General features: G+C 43.8%; 1 protein-coding gene and 1 long non-coding RNA gene across 3 annotated transcripts in view; one reads left to right on the forward strand and one right to left on the reverse strand.

Annotated features, from left to right (window-relative positions):
* Window positions 1-4,283: 4,283 nt before the first annotated feature.
* The window catches only part of sif (guanine nucleotide exchange factor still life), a 64,562-nt gene continuing 46,302 nt past the window's right edge, over window positions 4,284-22,543 (reverse strand). Inside the window, exons 8-21 of one of the 2 annotated variants that reach the window (XM_022846119.2) lie at window positions 16,354-16,795; window positions 15,133-15,323; window positions 14,271-14,645; window positions 12,791-13,273; window positions 12,225-12,299; window positions 10,777-10,971; window positions 10,469-10,577; window positions 9,842-10,075; window positions 8,919-9,202; window positions 8,045-8,238; window positions 7,260-7,545; window positions 6,244-6,474; window positions 5,698-5,842; window positions 4,284-4,757 (exon numbers count right to left, since the gene is read on the reverse strand). In XM_022846119.2, coding sequence (XP_022701854.2) covers window positions 4,375-4,757; window positions 5,698-5,842; window positions 6,244-6,474; window positions 7,260-7,545; window positions 8,045-8,238; window positions 8,919-9,202; window positions 9,842-10,075; window positions 10,469-10,577; window positions 10,777-10,971; window positions 12,225-12,299; window positions 12,791-13,273; window positions 14,271-14,645; window positions 15,133-15,323; window positions 16,354-16,795 — 3,627 coding nt within the window. In that variant the 3' untranslated portion in view covers window positions 4,284-4,374. Of the gene's footprint in view, window positions 4,809-5,697; window positions 5,843-6,243; window positions 6,475-7,259; window positions 7,546-8,044; window positions 8,239-8,918; window positions 9,203-9,841; window positions 10,076-10,468; window positions 10,578-10,776; window positions 10,972-12,224; window positions 12,300-12,790; window positions 13,274-14,270; window positions 14,646-15,132; window positions 15,324-16,353; window positions 16,796-22,543 lie in introns of both variants that reach the window. The other variant, XM_086971407.1, reaches the window with a different exon arrangement.
* On the forward strand, window positions 9,948-21,760 carry LOC111267706 (uncharacterized). The gene is made up of 2 exons (XR_002684790.1): window positions 9,948-10,035; window positions 21,349-21,760. It is a non-coding gene; the product is annotated as an uncharacterized LOC111267706 (long non-coding RNA).

Consider the following 22,543-nt stretch of genomic DNA (forward strand, 5'->3'; position numbering starts at 1 on the left):
GAGCCACTCTCTCACCAGCTTAGACATATAGCTTCCACTATGTCTGTAATTATTCTTAGTCACGCTGCCTTCTTATTAGTTAATTATTCATTACAATAATTATTATTGTTGTTATAATTATTATTTTATCGTTAGTATTATTAGTACCATCATCATTATGCCCTTCTTCATCAATAATTAGTGTGGTCTTCGTCGATCATTATTGTTTTATGAATAGTCTACAATATATAATTATAATAACCTTCAATCATTATCATAATATAGAGTAGCAGCATTCGTTATAATTAGCTCCACCTTTTCTTCATTATGATCATCGTCATAATATAATCATCATTATTGTTCATCAAGTTCTTCTTCGTCGTCGTCATAATGCCATCCTTCACCGCGAGAACTTTCAATGTTGAATCATATTATCATAATCATTTATAATAATAATAATTATTATTATTATTATAATTAACCTCTATAATAATCATTATCATCTTTCTCTTAGCCCATGTCTCTCTGTCATCATCTGTGACCTTTTTCCGTTCCACCTTTATTATAGCTATTCACTGTATTTATTTTCCATCGTCCACCTACTGTTTCCGTTCGATCTCGATAAGTTTTCTTTTCTATTCGCACCATATATGTTGTTGCTATTATTGTTAGTATGTTTTTTTTTTGTATGATACTAACTTATACACTCTCTATCCGTAAATATAATGTTGAAGTTTGTGTATTTCTTTTTGTGTCCGTTGCTGTTTGATGGCCAATGTTACGCACGCGTTTGAGTATGTAGATTCACATGTCTCATCTTCTTAGCACAGAGCAATAACGTTTCTAGCAGGATAAGTGTTCCATTGAATAACAATTGCAAGTCAGTAAAAATAAGCTGAACTCCATGCCGAAGTCGAATAGGTATCGTTTGTTTTACTGAGGACATCGAAGAGCTCCGTTTGCACCGCAAAATCTTCTCGTAGACCCATGACGATCCAATAATGCTTCCATCGTAACGAAGAATTAGAACAAAAAACGGTCCAAGCAAGTAACCAGCACTTGATTCATGCATGGCTTCGTCTGACCTACGCGCTTGTATTTCATATGACATCCCTACATAAAAATTTGACGCGCATCGTAAAAAATAGGCTCTCAAATAGTAACTGAATTTGTGTTGCGTAGTCCTTGACTGGCCTTTTAGTCGCTTTGGGAACATCGGTCACGAAAACAGATTTAAAATTTAACTTGAAATAAAAATGACTATATACAGAAAGATATAGGCTATACCCTAAATGAAATGAATGTATCAGATGCCCGTGGGGTGGAACGCGCGCTTGCGTGTGTCATTGTGTATGTGCGTAATTTTAATGCCAAATTCGTTTAGTTGTTTATTCTTGTGTGTGCATTGCATCGTCACTGAATGTAGGTGTGCGTGTGCATATATATATATATATATATATATATATATATATATATATATATATATATATATATATATATGGTTATTTATGTAGATGTATTTCTGTTGCTGATGTTTTTGGCGGGAAACGGTCACAAGCCAAGTGGCCCGAGTCAAGCGAAGATTACTGAAGCCGACTGTTGAGCAGTTGAATATTTGTTATTGGTTTGTTCTTCGGTCTTCCTCTGCCTTTTTGTTCATTACAAGGATTCAGGTACCTTACCTGTAAGGTGTACAGCCAGTGCCAAAATAAAACGAAAACACTATCAGCGATCCTATCTTTATACCCAGTTTCTTTTATATCGTCTTCTTGGTGGAGTTTTTCCATTCAACTTCGGTCTTTACCTAATATTTACACGTAGTAGTTATTACTCAGCAAATAAGCTTCACACAACATTAGAGAAATTATATTGAACTCACTAATTAAATTACGTTTTGTCTAGTTAGGAGACTTCAACTCTGACGTCGTTTTTATGGCTTTAGATGGCAGCGTTCTGCATGGACGCAGTTTAAGCGCGATCTGTTACAGATTGATGTAGATTGTACGCACGCCCGGACCAAAAATGCGTGTCATAATAATAGTAATCATCATCAAAAAAATAAGTACACGTACCGCAGTGAGATGAGCACTTGCTGATAACAGACGTTGAGAGGAGTATTTATTTACATTTGTAACTTGATTTGAAGAGACCGTCGACTTGCGGCTTCGGAATGACGCGAGGCGGACTGTGCTCGGACTTCTGTGTGCTCGAATCTGCGTTTCTGTTCTGTCGCTTATTTACTTTTGTAGATTTCCCGCGGTTTAGTTTTCACTGCGTTCATTTTTCTCGTTATTATTATTATTGTCTTTTTTCTTATAACAGGTGAATATTACGTTCGTCCTTCCTCTTCGACTTCCGCCCAATTGATCATTTTTATTTTACGTAACTGTCTCCTCTCTGTATCTACCCCTGTTTAAGTTTCTGTGCGGTTGTTGCCTCGCGCTCTTACTATTGTTGTTATCATTATTAATATCATACATTTGTTTTTTTTTTTCAATTATGATTTATGCCCGCTTCTGATGTTCCAGTTGCTGTTATCATTCATCGTCTCTTGTCTTTATTGTTGTTGTTTTTATTATTAATTATCTTTTCTTTCTTTTTTCTGTTAGCAGGATTGATGAGTGATGATTCTTCGTACTTCATGTCCTCTTTTTTCGTATTGTTGGCGTCCCCTCTTAAAGAGACGAAATTTATGAAGTTGCAGCTGCTACCTGATACTATCACTGCTCACATTTCTTTTGTCATTGTCTCATTAGTATTAGCGTATTTTCTACGCGACGTAAGAACAACGTTGGCCGTCCTGCGCCATCATCACCGTCGCCATCATCGCCATGACGTTGTTGACGTTTTCACCGGTTCGGTATTTATTGTCTTGTTGCACTATTTGCGCCTGTTCCCTCCTGACTTTCTTTTGGTTCATTTTTCCGCCCGCTAATGTTGTTGTAGTAATAACGTAGCTGTTTTTGTTCATAAATCTGCTTCGAAGGGCAGTTTCTTTCTGTGATCCTTATTTGGCGATTGCCGTTCTTCTCCCTGCACATCTGCAAGTCATTTCCTTCTGTTCGACAGTTGCGGCTCGTCAACGCCCTATTTTCGTCCTATGTCGTTACGATTTTACTTACCCTGCCACCCCCCGCCGGCATTCCTGCTCACCGCATTGTTCTTCATGATCATTCGCCGCCATTGATAAGCCTTCCTTCAGAGCTAATCGTATTCATGAATATAGTACAACTCGTAGTCAGCAGGTCACCAAGTTTCGCCGTTTTCCGCTCGTCTGTTTCCCTAGTTGTGTTGCTTTTGTACCCCCCTTTTTTTCTGTTTCGCTATTTAACGGAAGCGGAAAAATATTACTAAAAGTTCGTACAGATTGATTAGCACTTTGTTTATTAACTGTATCTAGAGAGTTAATCATCATTGCGAATGCTTCTAACACGATCCTGAAGTACTGCTGAACATGTGCCCTATGTTCGTGCTCTCCTTTCGTTTAATAGTTGTAGTAATATAGTGGTGCCGTTTAGAGTTCTCATCAGTTTGTAGTAAGTGTAGGCTTTTTTCAGTAGGTAATAATCATAGTAGACGTAATACTGTCAGTAGTTATCATTAACCAATGCTTGAGCGAGCGCGCGAGGAAGGGTAGAATGTTTGTCATGACCTTCTGCACGTCGAACATTCTGAGCACACGAAAACACGCTTTCTCTCTCTCTCTCTCTCTCTCTCTCTCTCTCTCTCGCTATCGCTCTCTCGCTCTCTCCCTATCTCTCACACACACACACACTATCTCCTTCTCTCCCCCTCTCCCTCTCTCTCTCTCTCATCTAACCGTATTCTTCATCGATGTGATAATGCTTCATCCGCCTCTGTGATGTGTTCTGTTACCATACGACGTTGCCTGAGGAGGCATATAGGAAAAGCCTTCAGACTCGAGCGATGCAGCAGGTAAGCCGACAACGTGTGAGTACGTTTGTTTCTGTATGTGTGCATTGTGACTAGTGCCAGATGAGCATTCCCTTTGACGTTCCTCACGGTTGTCGAGTGCTCATGCCAGGTCTTAAATGTCTCGTTGATGTCACGGGTCATATTTGTAGAGCATACCCGTTTGCTGTTTAGGCCACTTCTTGTTCCTATTTAGCCGTCCATCGCAAATCTTATGAGAACAGGCCGCACACGTACCATGCCTATTGTCGGCGGCCCCGTTCCGTCTCGTGCATGAATGTAGGTTGTTGCCGCGCTGATTGTTGTGCGCTATGGATGAATGACGCTGTGTATTTGTTGATCGTGTATCATTATCTTACTTGTATTGATGATTTGTTTGTTTTTACACCGTCCAACCGCTGACCTTCTTGTCTAGCAGGTGAGATCTTTTCCACTATTCCCGTTTGTTTGTTTCGTTTTTGTTTAGCATGTGTCTTCGGGATGCTGTTGATAGTGATGATGTGGCGGCAATGGAGGCGGCTCGTCGAGTTCAACCTCCTCGTCGCCTTCTTCCTCAATTTCCTCGTCTTCTTCTGGAGGCGGCTGTGGAAGCTGCTGCCCCTCGTACACCCCCATGCTCATCGAAGTTCCGAGAGTATTGTGGTAGTCATTGTACATAAAATACTGCCGCTGCTGGCCCGCGGAAGACGTCGGCGTTCCGGGGCCAAGCGCAGATCCCGCTGACGGGGGCCCCGCTGCGCTGCCTATCGTTGTTGCGGCCGCTGCAACAACGTCCGTTGATGTCATACGCCCACTGCTAATGACGTTGTCGATACGTGCGTCGCCACCACCAGAGCCTTCTCCTCCTGTGTACACGGATTATTACAGTAGTACTTCTTTATTTCCCATCTGGGCACCTGGGAAGGGAAGGGACAGAGGCGGGACAAAAATGAAAAATCAGAAAACTTGCGAATCGGCTTGCTGCCAGGCCATACAAACGCCCAAATACAGAAGTAAGGTAGCAAGCGCCAAGGGCAAATTTCTGAATCCACCAGACCACAACAGAAACGTCGTGTCAATTCGCTCAAAAAAGGAGTGAAAATATGTATATGTCCCACTGTGGTGTTTAGTTGGTGGGCTAAACAAACGACGCGTTCAAAATAACTATAGAACCCCCTGGATACTCAAGCACATGTAACAGTTTAAGGATTAGTCTGTAAATTGTCAGCAAGATAGTGTACAGCGGAAACAAACATGCAGATCTGGCGAGCCAAAAATTTGTCTATAAACGCGGGGCCGGTTTTCATCGGGCCGTATTTATGTACGTAGAATTTTCTCTAAACCACGATACCTACGCATGCGTGACTGGAGTACGGACACGTGGATTCCAGCTTTTAAAAAATCTGAAGCCAAATACATAGTAAAAAGATAAACGGAAATACTCTGACCGAGCCCATATGTGCCCCTATGCTTGAAGAAAACAAAATGCTCGTACACTCTCCGTTAGTTGAACCGATCAAAAATGCTTTGGGGCAACTTCGTAAGCAAAAGGAGGCGCTCTAGTAAGCGGTGCGATTGCTGCTAGCCAAGGAAAGAAGCACGAGGCTGTTCTATGGATAATTTGGAGCTATTTATGGTCATAGGTAGACGCCATTTTTTTTTTTGAAAAAATGGTCACACACGGGACAAAGATAAACCATATATAGACAAACAATCTAACACTGATGAATTGTCGAGAAATGTGCGGTCATATAAAACTGACATTTTATCCGTGAAGTGCGATACAAAATATTCGATATTGCTTACCCGTTAGCGGAGCTGAACCCGGCCTAGGTTTCCAAATAGGCGAGCTTGCTTCTTCGGATTGTTGCTCATCATAGATTTGATTCTGGTTACTAGTCGATGACTGAATGAGGCGAGCCTGCTGTGATCCGGACTGACCGCTCGACACCTGCAATAAGCAGCGGCGTCGAAGAACCAGCAGTATTCTGTATTGCTATCAGCCCTTTCACTATGCGTGTAAAACTTATCAAAATAGTTGGTGATTTATGAGAAAAGTTAAAGGCATAAGTATTTTTATGTATCGAAGCTTACATTTCCACAATACAGACACTTTAATGAACATTTCTTCAAAGAAGTCAAATCAGCAAGTGAATATTCCCAAAGATCAATTATTTACATTGCCCATCTTAACATGCGATCCATTGACTACCAGCATGACGACGGACGCTGCGTATGGGTCACAACGTATGACACGCGATCGGCATTCGCATTAAGCGTCGAGCTGATATTGCGATTCTGGGCTGAGCTGGACAAATTATCGTGACTCGTCATACAAGCGCTCTAACGTACCGATAATGACGAGTGAGCCCGAGCTGATGCTTCGATAGGGTTGAAGAGAATGTCTGGCCGGTGTTCCTCGAGATTGTCCGACTCATCGTTGTCGGATGGTTCATCCGGCATCTGCATCGAAGGCTGCTGCATCTGCTGCAACTGCATGCCGCGCTGGGTACGGGCTACCACCGCTGCAGCGGCGACGGCTCGTAAGTCCGATGCCGCTACGGCATCCATCGAGTCCGTCACCTAGGGCGACGTACGCAACGAGCGCAAGCAACCACCGCCCAGGAGAGAGAACACCCGGAAACGCCGTCCGTATCACCACCACATGCACGTTGTTAACGCTTACTAAGGGAAGATGCGACTACGTTCTACATACATTCTATTTAGCCTATATACTATCATCACCAATGGTACTGACGTATCTGCATGAATGGCCACTTTTAGCTTATTAGCCTAAGATTTTTATTAGGTGATGCTGAGATCAAGGAACCCACAAACGCCCGAACTAAGCACACAAACATGACGCATTTACATAGCAATGGGTGCAAGAATTTACGATTAATTAATTTAAAAAATAAATAAATCGACACGTAGATTTCTATGAAGGTACTAATCAGTCTTCATAGGATAACGATGTAATAGAGGGTGCCATGGTGCATCATAGCCATTGTCGGTCTATAATAGGGTTAAAGGGTTATACAGTAAAGCTGAAAGGCGATTTACTCGACAGTTTGCGGTAAAACTAGTTTAGGAGGTCAACTAAATATGGTAACAGAGTATTAGACAGCTCAACAAGCTGCGGGATGTTAGTTGTGTGCTTCTATATTTTGTTTGAGGAACTGCGTATAATCGATAACATGACTTCAGCGAATGCGCAAGGCTTTATAGCGTGTAATACTAATGTCGCCTGCGCGTGAAAGGCAATATCGTTCATTCACTTAGAAGATCTTCGAACGTGGCATTTATGTAGCATGAATGCAATCCAATGAAATCAGTTGTGCAACTTTTCAGGGAGGTTTTAGACTCACGGTTCGACTGCGCGTCCTGAAATCACTGGCGGATGCAATGGTGCCGGTCGCCCCGTGTAGCGGCGAGGAGAGAATGTCTCCGCTGCCTCCGAGGACATCCGTCTCACCCGAGTGCCTACTGCGCCGCTTGCCGCTCAAAGTTCGCGTCATGGTCTGCGCCCCGCTGACCTTGCTAAGGCCGGGGTTGTTAGCCCCACCCGAGGCTGCGGGTACCGTCATGTTCCTCACGCTTTCGCGGATAATCTGACGGATCGTCCGAAGAAACGCATTCCGAAAGTCACTTGTACTAAAATCGTAGCAAACGGAAAAAAGATATTTAAACGCTGTCTCCGTGACGGTAGAGCCTAGCGTGTCTGCTGATCAAACTTAGGACCACAAGAAGTCGTATAGGTTCGAGCCTAAACGAAGGCCCACCTCACTTCATGCTGGAAGCCCGCCGTCTGATGCAATAATGAATCGTAGATAACCATACATAAGACCCGTCGAAATATTTATTCAACAGTGCGGCCATTGTAAACCTTCCTCTAGCTCTGCATGCGTGTATGTGTATGTGCATTCGTAGATTACCTGATTTCAAGAGTACCAACTAAGTGTGCTTAAATGTTTCGCTAAATTTTGTCTATCAACACTAGATTTGGGTATAGACAGTATTGCTTCCAACGGTCATTTCGGCTGTCTTGAAAATCATGCTTCGGAAAAAATTACCTTCTACGAAGTACAAGACATATAACACAAATCTACAGCCATTGTTGTCTGTGCTACATTAATCCAAATCGTACGTTTACCTATTGGAAAGCTGATAGAGTTTTTCCGAGCGCTTCTGAATCTGCGATTTGAGGTGAATGAGGTCCCAGAGAAAACGTGACTCAGCGTCTTTCTGGTTGCTAGCTCTAACTTGTACTTCGGTGACGGGTATCAGCACTTGGTAGCGAATGATTTCCACCTCATTCGCGCCCGAAGAACCCTTAATTGCTCCGCCCTAGGATTAAATATAATTCTGCTATTAGTATGCTTTCAAGTTAGATAGTTTAAGCGGAACTTCAAGGTACATCATTTAAGCAAAACTATCGAAAGTCATAGATAATTGTGTTATATATATATATAATAAAATTTTCTTGGCGATAATTGCTGCGGGAACTACACTTGACTCATTTTGTGCCTACCAGATTAGCTATTTCATCGCCAGATCATACCTTCCAGCCTTCTCTTAATGAAATCTGCATAAGCTGATATCGTTATTTTCCGTGGCAACGCTAAAAAGGACTCTAAAAGGGTATTTTTTGCTTGCTTGTGAACAAATCAATCTTGTTAACAAGACCATGCCGGTAAATGGAGTATAATCAACAAATTTTTTGCTGTAAAACCTAAATTGAAGCTTCCCTATCATTTTTTCATCGTCATTGAGTTGTAAATTAAAGGAAACGAGTCATGAATGGTGAGCGAGACGTGCACATATATCATAAACAGATAGCGATGCACGTATCTCTTTAGACACTGACATTTAGTTCTGGCGTTTTCGTCCGTAAAGGTGAACATGTGCAGGCCAGATAAGCCGTCCAGCAATTGTACTAATTGTTATCTATGAAACTTCTATAGTTTGAACTGCTGTCGACAGCCTGATAATCGATAAGGCTGTGCAAAACTGTCTATACTACGTGCCATTAGCTTCTTCTTTTGTCGGATCCGTTCTTTACATAGAAACACAACGGCCGTGCGGAACACAAAACACATGGCGTGAAGCTCGAGACCCTTTTTGATCTTGCCGAGAAACTCGGCGATGTTGAGCCACTCGACGCCCCCGTAGTAGAGCAACTCGCCCGGACTTAGGTCGACAGCCTGCTTGGTGGTGCGCGTATGCTGTCTGTAAAGGTGCTCGAAAATTGCCCCGTACTCCTCGTGAATGCGCTGCATCTCGTTGATGTGTTCCGCCACCCTTTCCATGCCTAGACAGATAGAACAAAATCGTTGTCGTGTTCGAGTGATGTTATTTATATGTATTGTTACTGGCAGCATCAAGGCTAAGCAACATAAGTTGTAAACAGATAGAGCCTTTACTGCGCTCCACCCGTCTTCTATTAACAGTAAAAATTATATCTAGGACAATTATGGCAGCAACGATTACCAGCCTATTATAAAATCGATATTAACAACTCCGTTTTTTCCCGCCAGTAGCGTATAGTTCCCACCTGCGTGTGACGAAGCCCATTCAAACAACGATGCTAGGTAGATACGCAGTCGGTAGCTAGCAAACACCTTTCAGGTCCGTCTGATAACCTGCCTTTTAGCTACGAGAGCAAGTGGCTTTCGCAAGAAACACTCAAGCGTTACTGCCAACTTATTAGAAATGTTCCTTGTCGTCCAGCGTGAGCAAGCTAACACTCTCGTCTTATCGGTTCTAAAGAGGAAGCTCAATCAAGTTTTGGCAAGACGACATTCGCGATGAGTAAAGGAGTTTGCCGCGTTCCCTTGAACGTCTCACCAACGTCGGTTCGTTAATCCGTTAGTTAGCTATATAGAATTGTCTGTCTAGATGTCTCTTGATGCCCGCAAAATCTACGTGTTGAAAACGTGGCCATACGCACCCTTGAGGGCCTCCGCCAAATGTTGATGCTCTTCGGTGACCGGGTCTGTGAGGTGCTTTAACTGCTGAAGAAGCAACGGGTACTTGAGGATCCTCTGAATTGGCTTGATGAGGTAGGACTCAAGGGAGAAGCTGTGAGTCCCTTTGCGGTTCTGCACCGACGATGTGGACCCCGCGGAGCACGTCATCTCGGACGTAAGACATGCTGACGCACTGCTAACAGTGCCACTTTCCGCTAAGGGATCAATTAAAGTTCATCAATCGTAAGCCGATTAGAGTAAGCATAGCGGACCTATAGCTGCCCTGTCGAGCTCGCTTTCTTTCATGGCGGGATGTTACGATCCCATCAGTATCTACCAAATGATTCTGTTCACTATTGTATGTCACTTGTTCATTCTGTTATACGCAAGGCATGTATCCCGTAAGTTATAACGTCAATGTATAGCTGCTATTATGCGTAATGAGCTGATTGCGTTAAATCTATTATTTGCACGGTTGTTGAATGGATTGTAGGAACTGGAATAGAAGGAACTGGACTACGATTGATGGGGCATTAACTGTCATAATGTCGATAATGTGTGTGACTAAGCGGTTGGTTTTGCCGGTCTACCAGGGAACATGTACTTACTCGGGTGTAGAACCTTCTGTGCCTTTGAATGACTAGCGCAGAAAGAACTGTACAGCTTAAACTGGTCAGTGTAGAACATGAACGAGTTACCCAAAGCAAACAGGATATTCTGTAATAGACAAAGGTGAAAATGGCAATAAGAAAAGAGCAGCAATCCAAACCTATTTTAACAAAACATACATTGAGTTCACCTTTTCAAACAGTGAGCTTTATTTAGTAGGTTAGCGGTGGTTTTAGCGCAGATTGGATAGATTATATATAAGATAGCTAGTAAATTGTAGGTAGCGATGATACATCATAATGTTTACCTTGAAATAGTTAGGATGTTCGAGTTGCATGAAGCCGGACTCCATCTGAATGGCATCCTCAAGACTTTGTAGAAATTGTTGTTGGAATTGTACTATATCTTGTATATTTCCAAATAAGGCATTGATTTCGCTGTTAGCGAAAAATTGTTCGCGCTTAGTCGGTTCCAGATAGTTTTCCAGTAGACTGTTGAGATGCTGAAATTTTCAAAAGCTAACTCAATTTACGGCATATATTTCTATATCCATGCACTGTGTTCTGTCCCCGTATGTTGCGTTGGGTCTGCGAGCCCACGCTCGATTTTCGAGTTTTCTTTATACGTCGTGCGAAAAAGAGCTTGCTTAGCGCCTGAATCCTTCCCTGATGTAGATGAACATTTGGCCCTCTTTGCAACTGTCGAAGTCACACAAAGTACCCGTTCACTTTATACGTGAATTGCCCTAGTGCTGTTACATAGAAGAAAGTTACATACTAACACAAACACTTCAATTAAAAGGCTCTTTAATTAACAGTAGCCCATTTGGACCCAGCTAGAAGCAGCATAGCATGATCTGCATTATGAAAACGATGAAGCTGAATTTTACGCCACCTAGGAAACATCCCTGTTAGCGTAATGTGATTTATCAAACAACATTCAAATCGTAGACACAGTATGAACGCGTACGTGTTTATATCTTATACCGATTTTACAATGGGCAGAAACCGTTCCTAGCAAGCTAAATTCGAATCACTGGATTATCCAGAAATCGCAGACGTCTATCACGGCTCGCGGCGGTATCATACTTGCCGATGAACTTGTTTTTCATCGGAATTAGTATAGCTTGATAAAGTAGGTGTTTTTTTTTTATTTAATTACGCTGGTTTCTAAACATGGAGAACATGGAACTAAACATGGATTGGTCGCGAGACGCGCCTTGACGACGTTCGTATCAAACCACCGGTGACCCCGTAATACTGCTGTGCTTCCACTAGTTGGAGATCGCGGATGAATCAGTACTAGCACTCAGCTTCATCGGCTTAATTACATTGTGTACTCGGCTACTGATCCTCGTTGACGTGAACCCATATAAAGACTCACACACGCAAGCTTTCAGAATCGTATCTAGTTGGAATCGGTCTGATACAACTTCACTCGATCCGTGCACGGGTGCCCACGTCTGCACTCCGCTTGATTCAGCGTCATGTGCTGCTAACGGAATAACACATTCGAGTATTGACAGCCATTCGATGTACTTTCCGTATGCAGTAAATTATTCTGTTTCTAACAATTGCATACTTAGATCTGCCGCGTCTATCAGATATGTTCAATGTACACCTTGAAATCCCTAATCAGGTAATGTTAAGCGGTCGTAAGTTAAATTCGGTTACTGGGTCATGCACAGCGAGTGCTAAATCAGCCAGCAGAAGTTTCTATTCTATATAGTAAGAAGAAAAGTGGAACTTCCCTTACCTTAGTAACTTCGCTGTTGGGCGGTTTGCTTTTGTTGCCTACAGCGACGTACCAATCAATGAGCTCTCCCATTTGCTGCAAATGCGGTGCCAGCCGCGGCACCATCATTACGATCAGCAACGAAATGACGAATACCAAAAAGGGAGAAGGAACAGAAAATAACACCCCAATAACAATCAGGTCGCGTAGGTCACTTGACTAAGGCTGCAGCTGACCTAGGAACATACGCGTTGGCTGTTTGTTGGGGATACAGTGTGTAGTCACCAGATACATGGGGGATTCATTTATCGTCAAGATATATATAGGTTGTACATGTAGAAACAAGGTCTATTTAGCAAAGTGGATAGCCAACGCACAACTGGCTGGTATGCTTGCTCGACTACATGCATGCAGAACCCACCCGCAGAAGTTACTGAGAGAGGTCGGTCGCCAGGTTTGTGTAGGGATAGAGAAATGCCGCGACGGAAAATGCGGATAGTAACAAGGACAGAAATAGTTTGGAAAAGTGTACGTATATTGTGCAACAAATAGGGTTAGAAAAGAGTGCTCAAAAAAAACGTACCCACCTTTACATAGGTCCTCTCGGTGTCCACCAGTTCGAGGATGACCTTGCGGAGCTTTTCCGCGTCGGACATCTGCTTCGTGATTGTGGTCTGCGGTGTGGGACCTGCGAACGAGGCGGACGTCGGATATTGCCCTAATGAGCCCGTTTGGCCCAAGGCCGATCCTGGTGCCGCCTGCACCGATTGGAGGTTGATTTGGGAACCGCCCAAACTCGACCTCCGACGATCACCGCCCCGGCAATATTCCGTCACTTGTTCGGCAGTTTTTTTGCATGAATCCTCAATGACCTTAAGCAGCGATTCCATTTGTTCATTAGACAGCCCTGCTGCTCCGGGTGGTTCGCACACTTGAACTGGCGACGGTGTTGGCCTACCCGACGTATCGGGAGACCGAGTCTCTTGTGAACCCCAGATTGGCGACGGTACGATCAACTTTCCAATCATCTCTTCTGATAGTACGTCATCGCACGGGGGAGGTGGACATACCTGTAACGAAATTGTCGCAGCAGCAGCAGCAGCTAGTTGTGGATCATCACCGACATTATCACTCTGGTTGAAAGGATTAGGATTGTGATCTTCGTCGATACTGTACATCGCTGCAACAGGCCACACGTCGGCTCACGTAAGCTAGGGGTACCTAGATAGGGCTGTATGTGTATAACACTGCCACGTATGTCGATACAGTGAAATATCGCAGAGGCGGCTTGATGCGTGCCGCACTCTGTTGCTGGCCCAACGTAAACTAATCAACTATTTTCTCCTGTCTAGCCAGCTAGCTTTTCCCATGTTAGCTAGAAGCGCTCCGTGCTATGTCAGCTATCTGCTACAGCACTATATTGATCACTACCACTGGCAAGCGAGTGTGGGGGGCGAGAGCTTAAGCAACGAAAGCGTTTCGGTGATGTTAGCGATAATAGTGGCAATGGTTCACACGTTGACGATATATATGCGTGCGTGCGCAGAGTTCAGTTAGTCGCGCGGACTATCCAACTCAGCTAACTGAAAATAAACAGCAATAGCCCTTCGAACAGACCTCCGGCCAGACTGATTGACGGAGAGAAACGAATAACCATTAGAAACGGTGCCAAACCAGAACGCATTTAAAATGAGCGAACTGCCAACTCGTTCCGCTTGACACTTTTTGTCGGCAACCTGCCTGCTTCGAGCTGATAGCCTACTATCACCGCAATCAAGGAACGAGAGGGGTTGTCATCAGCAGAAAACCCGATTGACGAGCAAATAGTGGGTCACATACCCATATACGCACAGAAAGGATGTTAGCGTAAAGCAACGAAATGTGTATTTACCATTATTGTGTGCTCTGTCCCCGTTATTCAGTAGGTGCTATTACTAGCTACGTTATATAGCTTTATTTCAGTCTCGCTCAGCCTCTCACTTTATCTCTGTCACACTTTGGTCCGTACGATGTGAACAGGTGCTTGTCGCCTCGTTTGTATAGCAAAATATTATAATATTTACGTACCAATGATTCGATGTAGTTGTCGGCAGATCGGATGCTGCATGATCCAGTGGCGATATCCGGGGCCTCCATCCGTGACGATCGGACCATCATGCAGAGTGAGAGTTCTTCTTGTAGCACCGACTCGATGAACATCATGTCGAGGTCGGCCACGATTGCCCCGTTGATCACCATAATCTCGTCGGCCTTGATTAGGCCCTGGCTGTGTGCCAGGCTGCCCTCCTCAACTCGTGACACGTATACACACAACTCGTCTTGATGGTCGCTATTTTCCGACAACTCGGCTTCAACCGAGAAACCAAACAGCTGGTCCGTCGTTGTTCGCGAAAGCTCTACCTGGTAGAGCACTTTCGGGCACACCTCAAGCGCCTCGAACAACTGGACGGTAGTGGTAAAGACGGGGGCAGTAGGGAAAAGGAGAAAAAGAAACGACAGCCGAAACCAGTGATTTAATAAGCAATGACTCACTGATCAACGGCCATTACTCTAAGTAGCTCGTCTCGCGGTTTCTGCAAAGACGGAAGGTTACGATAGTACGAAACAAAGCAACTGAGAAAATCTCTCCAAGGGAGTTAGAACGGAAGGGTAGCAATGTCGAAAAAGGCAGCTTCGGATTTGCGAGTCTTTTAGCCACTATCGTCAAAGGGCAAAGTCTGTTACTAGCGTGTGCTGTTTCGCAACATTTCGTAGCTTCTTGGTTCGTGTTGAATCTCTGGAAATTCAGGCTCTTTCAAGTGTCCTGATCACTATATGACCTACGCACAACAAAAAATTAGACCTACGGACGGGTCCTACGGATTTGTCCAGTCGCCAACATCTGCCGGACACTGTTACCATTATACGAGCTTACTCTGTAGCCACTCACCAGGTTATCCAGGAGTTTCGTACGAGGAGCGACGTAATATTCTGGACTGTCAAGAGATGCTTGGAAACGCAAAAAGTAGTCGTTGGCTGAAAGTTGGCCTTTTGTGCACGCGGACACTAGCAGTTCCTCGACGGTGATCCCGTCGCGGATCGCCAGTAACGCACTCTGGCATTCGGGCATCGCGATCTCAACTGTCATCAGTACCGTAGTGGATATAGAAGGCATAGAGAAAAAGGATCATCTGTTTGGGCTATATTCAGCATACTAATCTGTACCTGATAGGAAAAAACTCCACTAGACTAAAAATTCTGGTTTAAACCTGGCGCCTACTGCCATGTCCGAAACCTACAGACACCAATTAGCTTGTCCTTCCACGACTGTTAATTAGAAAATATCTTGTATCGTACTAAATGAATCCTATAGTATAGTATGTCTGTGCTATAATAGTGTGTCAGGTTCTTAAAAATGCCGGTCTTGTCGAAATTTTTATTATTATAGCTATATCGGTAAGCCAACACTAATACCCATTGGACTGGTGTATACCAGTATATTCTGAATAAAATTAACCTCAGAATCGGACATCGATTCAGTTAACAGTGGACGCGAAGATCTCGCGAAGAAACTCCGGAATGTTCGGTACTCATACCGAACATTCCGGAGTTAAACAACAAGCAAATAGAACAGTGAAACGCGGCCAAGTTCGAGCTGTTTTTCCCATCTAAAAATGTCCTAGGAATAAAGGACGAAAGGGCAGGGGTTATCTTTTCCCCTGTGCCACTTTCAAACTAGGACACAACGTCCGCTCCGTCTTCCAGCGGGAAAAACGCCGAAAGAAATTGCGTGCTAACGAACGTAATGAAACGACGTACACAGTAAAACATTTGTATTTGTAAGAACAGGAAGGACTGGCTTGTTTTAAGTATTGCGTAAGATCGTACGAAGTAACGTTAGCATTCAGTTTCAGCTCAACTGCAGTGTACAAATACAGGTTGAGCCGCCGATAAATCACGTAGCTGATATAAAATAGTGTTCTTTTAACTAAGGAGCAAAAATGTATAAATAGAACGAATAGCGCCAATGGTCGCTCTGCATATAACGAGACGGCACCTGAAATGAAAAGCGTGTTCAACTTCCAGATCAGTTAGTTTCCACTTTTGAGTTACATCCATGTAATACTTCGATAGGCTACAAATAAAACAATATCTTTCAATATTCACATACCTGTCCGTTCCCCGAGTGAAGGGATGTCGCTGGAATGTGTTGACGACTGAGTGTTGAGGTAACGAGAGCTGACTGATCGAGATAGCGTATTCTGTCTTGAGGAAGCCGAGCGTCTTTTAGAGGCACTTCTTCCCGCCAGTAGGTTGGACAGAATCGACGGACTACGCGCGCAGATGTACGCGTGAAACGAAGACACAGTGAACACGCCCAATTGATTGAGTGTTGACTTTGTCGCCTTGGAGACGTGCGTCAGAAGGTTTTTTGGGTTAGGCAGCTCCTGCACCTGAAGGGAAGCCATGTAGCACCGAAGTCGGAACTGCTCACAATGCAGCCGTTCAAGATTGGCCTCCCACTGGCCGATTTGCTCAGTCAACGTCTGCCGGCTAGCAGCGTCAGCTACGACGGTAAGTTGCAGTTCGGCCATGTGCTTCAATTTGGCATCCTGTAACAACAGAGACGACAAAGCAATTATTTGACAGAAAAAGCAAAATGAAAATACACAAACGCTAAGCGATTCTGCTACGAGAGAGATCGTTAACAATACGAACGTATTCACGTTCGTATGTCTAACAATACCTATATTTATTTGCTGTTTTTAATGCATCCAACTCAGACTGGTATACTCGATGGGTACTCGCCGTCACGCACGACCAATATATGCGCAAGCGGGAAGTGCCAGCAGACCCAGTAAAATGAGTAACATCGCCCGTTGGCTGTGTAGATCCTTTTCCTTGAACCTTTATTCAAAAGATGAACAAGCAAAAGAGTCCTCTCATCGATCTACATACATATATGTTTAATGTTACAAGTTTCTATATATATGATGTTACGAGTCGGTTGTTCCTTGTTTGATTTTGTTCCTTTTGTGTTTTCCCCGTTCGCTGACACGGGTAGCAGGACGGAGTAGAAGAATCTCCGAATCTAGTAAACGATGTAACTTACGTGACTGAATCCGCCGGTGCTTTCTGTTCGCGTATATTTATCGTACGTGACTAGATGGCAAGTACACATAAAGACTAGCAGTCTTCATGAAATGCTTGCAGAACATCCTGCTGGCAATAATGAAAGATTGTACGCGCCAAAAACTTATTTCTGCAAAAACTCCAACTTCGACGACCGTCAGATTACTGGCGCTACCGCGCTAACGATCGGATAATCTGAGTGGCTAGCAGCGCTAGGGCACAACAATCAAATGCCATATATGTATCTATGCACTTATGCCGACGGAGGACTATGTTTTCGCTGGTGTTTTGTTATGGCCTGCACAAAAAGTCTTTAAAGAAGTGCAAATTTATTGCCAAGTTTTTTAGGTGTTGAGAACGATTCCATCCTGCAAATTTCTTTATCCTTTTACATGTGTTTTAACAAAATTGCATATCTTCCTTTAACAGTATATGAACTATGTACTGTGTGTACATTCAGTGCTTTCGAGAACACTGTCGTTGTTTTGATCCAAGATGATAACTGCGAATTTTGATTTTCGTACAAAGGATACGTGCTATCTCTCTAACAAACAAGGAGCAAATACGTTGGTGTTCTTTTTTTTTTATCCTAATATGTGTAAAAGGTCACCGTATCATGCCGACGATACGAAAAGGAGGCAAAAGGTTTACAGTTCGAACGGCGTGATACTCGAACGCGCCACTACATCGACGTTATACCTTCGTCTCATTCATTAGCTGCTGCACTGCTTACTGGCTAATTTGGTGCTTCGTTATAAAGTGTTGTTTATGTTACATAAAGCTATCATGGAATTTTTAGCTTACCTTCAAAATGATTCGGCCTTAAAACTTTCGTGTCTGAATAAAGCTTATTCAAAGCTCGAATCTGGATCAGTTTGATGTCTACGCTCAACAAATCGCGTATTGGCTTTGGTTGTACTTAGAGACTTAAAGGGGAGCAAAGACCAACTGGACCGTACGAGTAGGGCTGCACGACCTGTTAACAGACGCTCGATTGGAGAGCGCGTCGATGGCTTAACAACTATGGTCAAATTAAATGGGTCCAGAAGTAAATGCGGGAGAAGCTTAGAGTGTGATCCGTCTCCTCGTATAAACTAGATGAAAAGCTGAGCGTATGGAAATACAAGGGACGCTGGGGAAGAGATTCACCGATTATCAATTTTAAAACGTGTGACGACGCACAAACGTCATCGTTTTCTACCTTACTGCTTCGCTGGACTACCGAGCGTCGTTCGTCAAACGCGTTCACTTTGCTCCTACCTCATTGTCAAATGTCATCGTGTCGTTTCGGCAGATGACTTTCTACACAGGGTCAGCAAATAGGCGAACGAGACTATCGAGTGATAGTAACTTTGTAATCCTTCCCATTAACGATATGCGTGTTTGTGTGTGTAGGCATGGCAACAGTTGTGCAGTCAATGCAGCCGACAATGAGAAGTTGAGACGAAGCTCCCTTCTTTACTATCTAATGTTCAAGTTACTATATTTTTCTGTGTGTAGGTAGATTCAGCTGTCTAGCTTAAATTAACGCATTAAAATGCAGCAATTTCGGGCGATGACAACGGCTACGATAACAGCGATGACAATAATGTCATGGTCTAGGGAGGAAGATATTCAAATTTCAATAACCTGCTCACTCAGATCCTTCTTCGAGGCTGTAAGTTTCAGGCAACCAGCGTTGCGCAGGGCTAGCAAAACGAGGACGGAAACGATCCGGCTGGTAGTAGTAGCAGCAGAAGGCTAGCTAGCTAGTTTTTATGAACGTTAGCCGATCTTTTCGTATCTTGACTTGGTATTCGAGTAACAAGGGCTGACAATCTTGTAGCGAAATACCAAAATTTATGCCCAGTCAAGGAAACCTTGGCTCGCTTCTATAGGAACGTCAAGCAAGAGAACTTCCGAGGACGCATTAATCCTCGTTCCCCTCATACTGCTGGCAGTGCCGCAACTTTTTCAGGTGTACCTCCCACGACTCATAATGAAAATGCAGGTAACAGCGGCGACAAAAAACGCAGTGTCGACGGGGTCGCAAAAACTTACACTTACATAACGCATACTCGGCTGGTCGGCCAGTCGGCCGCTGCGGCAAGCCTGACAGTAGTAGAGACAGCTATCTTACCTGTCATCGGCCACGATTATACCAGTTACAATATCGAGAATAAGCAGGCCACAGTAATAAGCACTATTGAAGTACAGCAATGTACTGCAAGGCGTATGCATGAACGATAGCTGCACGCGATCGCCCTGACTAGACTCAAACTATAGATAGAAGGGAGCCTTAGTGTATGTTGCAGGCGATCGAGCAGTAAGGCTCGCGCACTTCGCGAGGTGAAAGCTGTGGGGTTTAAGTCTAGTCTTCGCCTTCCAGCATCGAACATCGTAGAGGAGGCAAGCAAGCAGGTTTTAGGAAAATAACTAAGCTGAAGCTCAAATATTTCGCGTACCAGTTTCATTTCAACCTAGCAAGTAATGAACGGCAGGGGACGAAAAAATGAAGGCCTTGGACACGAAAGCACCGTTGGTCGACCATCAGCTTCCACCGGTTCCGTCTAGTCCCAAACAGCTTAGTGGCTGCACTCAATCATAAAAGAGAATCAGAGGAGCACGGGACTGGCTTTTTCCCTTATTCCTCGTCGCAGTTCTTACTTGAAAGCTTCTTTTTAGAGAAGATGATAAGACGCGAGCACCACCAGTTGAAGCAGTCGGGGCATTAATCCGATTATGACTGCAGCAGCGAGCGTGTCCGCCCTTGGCTGCTTGGCTTGTCAGTCGATCCTCACCAATTCTCAAAAATAATGAGTGCAATTCGAAAAAAAAAAAAAGCAGCAGGGAAAATATGGATGAAGAAAAATTATTATAGTACTGTGTTATTTCCACTGTGCACTAAGCTTTCACATATAAAAGGAAAAGCTTGCTAGCCGACTGCCCGCCGGATAGTTATGCACTGAAGGGTGGTGGCTCACTGACGACATTAGCTAATAAGTAAGGTGAACGCTGACGCTGAATGAGCGCATAGAGAAATCTAGCTTATGTTAACACCATGGGAGAATAGTACTAGGAAAGAAACACGAAGAAATTAGTTACTGTATTGTACGTCGCGTAAAAAAACAGGCTGGTTGAATTTCTGTTCTGTTTTTTTGTTCGCATTTTAGGCATAAGTTCCTGTCACAGCAGAAACAGCACCCAACATAACAAAATAAAGGCCAAGTCCCTTTTGAATATAATATATATAGTACAACGTTCATATGACAATGTTCTCTTGTCTTGGTCTAGGCGTTTAATCAAATCCAATAGTCAAAGTTGCATACCTTGGTGCCACCCCAAGTGGTTAAATTCCTCCCCTATGAGAGCGTTTCACAGAGCCTGCGGACAGCATCAGCCCCCGGGTAGCGTCATTTAGATAAGCGCTTTTTTCTCTACAAATAATTTTCGACGCAGTAGTGGAAAACGACTAAGCAAAGTAGCAAGAAAGGGAATGTCTGAGAAGGTGGGTTGGCATAGTCTTTTGGCAAAAACCGCAGCCGACGTATCGTTTCGCTAGATTGTAGTTGAGAAGGTTGATCGTCAATTTGCCTGTGCTCATCGTTCAACGTACATTTTTAACATGAGCGACAAAGCAAAGACATTTTCCTTTTTGTTTCGCTCTCCCATGCGTGTGTCGGGTTATCGGAGTTTGATTGTTTCAGAAGACTCGTTGCCTTTTAGGGGACCCAACCGGGTCGAACCCCAAGTCTCTGGCCTCCGCTGTCTTTCGTGTTCAGTCGTATATGCTAAAGTCAGGGAAAGCAGAATAGAGGAGTAACGAGGAGGTGAGAACATAGCGAAGTGTGACTGCGTAAGGACCTCCGGATCTCCCAGGTGCCCTCAACTGAAGCTTTAGAAAGCGTTACTCACAACGATTTCTACGAGAGAGGAATGATAAGTTCGGCCTCCTTTTTGAGGCGCAAATCGGTAAAAGATCATCGACACATGGTAATCTTCTTTTTTGCTTCCTTTCATTTTCTTTTCGCTTTTTATCCTTCTGCTGCTGCAGGCACTAGTACAACTACGGCCCGTTATTCCACGTCTATCTTGTGCGCTTTTCTCAAATGGTTCTTTCCGGCAAAGAGCAAAAACGCTCTGTGGCTGGTAGGTCCGGACGAGTAAGCAAGCGCCGCCGTCATTCCAACTCGGTATCACTACTCCACGCTCGTCCTACTTCACTAGAGTCCGGCCGCTACCCGTTACTGCCCCTTGCAGTAGCTACCCGACGGAGCTTCAGCCAACAGCTACCTGATTCGCTTGAAGCACTCTGTTCGCATTCCTCATCTACGAGCGTCGTCTCTATGTCCGTTTCAGTGTCTTAACGCAAAATGGCAAGCAGTAATGGAATAGTCTTGGTGGTGCAAATATACGGAAAGAATGAGGAATGAACTGATAAAAAGTCCCTATGAAAATTTACCCTACAGTTGCTCGTTTTTGCTTTTCTGCAAAGCTTTTATATTATTTAGTGCCCTAATAAAAAAAAGTACTCTGCAGGTTTGTGAATAGCGTTTATCTTGTATACTAATATAGAGATTCGTCAAATTCTATTATGTTTAGAAAAAAGAAAGTTTAGAATCTTATACATTGAGTAGTTGAACTTTCGAATGAGTAGCAGAACCGACAGGGAGCCTAGGTGGAGTTTGATCTATCGATTCTGTAAGTTTCATAACTTTATTTTCAAGTCCACGCTGCTATCAATCCTATCGTAAAACGAACAGACCACATAGAAGACTTTCTTTTGCGGGAGTTGCATCTCGTAAAACTTCCACGATGAGGGGTGAAACCCGGAAAATTGTCGGTTGTTTAAGTCAAACAGCGCCAACTTCATTTTGCCTCCTTACCATATGGATTGAAACTTTGGCGTTGATCCTTCTTCCGCATCTGCTTTTTTGTGGCCAAGAGTCGTCCGCTATGTTTACGGTGTATAAATTAACTAATTAATTAGTTAATTGTAAATCCTGAAACGGCAGACGCCCGACACTATTTCTGGTTGCAGCGTTAGTCAAACTAGCTACAGCATGAAGGGGAGATCATTACCAGCATAAAGGAGTGACTAGATTTCGGTTCGTGTCAATGACGAGACGGCTATCCTACTAGAGACTCTACGGTAGGTAACCTCCTATAATGATTCCCGAGTACTTGTTCCTTGGGAGCAGTTTATCACAGTGTAATAACTAACATTATCTGTACTGCATTAGATATTT

This window comes from Varroa jacobsoni, unplaced genomic scaffold (genome assembly GCF_002532875.2).
Source record: "Varroa jacobsoni isolate VJ856 unplaced genomic scaffold, vjacob_1.0 scaffold_1213, whole genome shotgun sequence".
In the NCBI taxonomy this organism is placed as follows: Eukaryota; Metazoa; Arthropoda; class Arachnida; order Mesostigmata; family Varroidae; genus Varroa; species Varroa jacobsoni.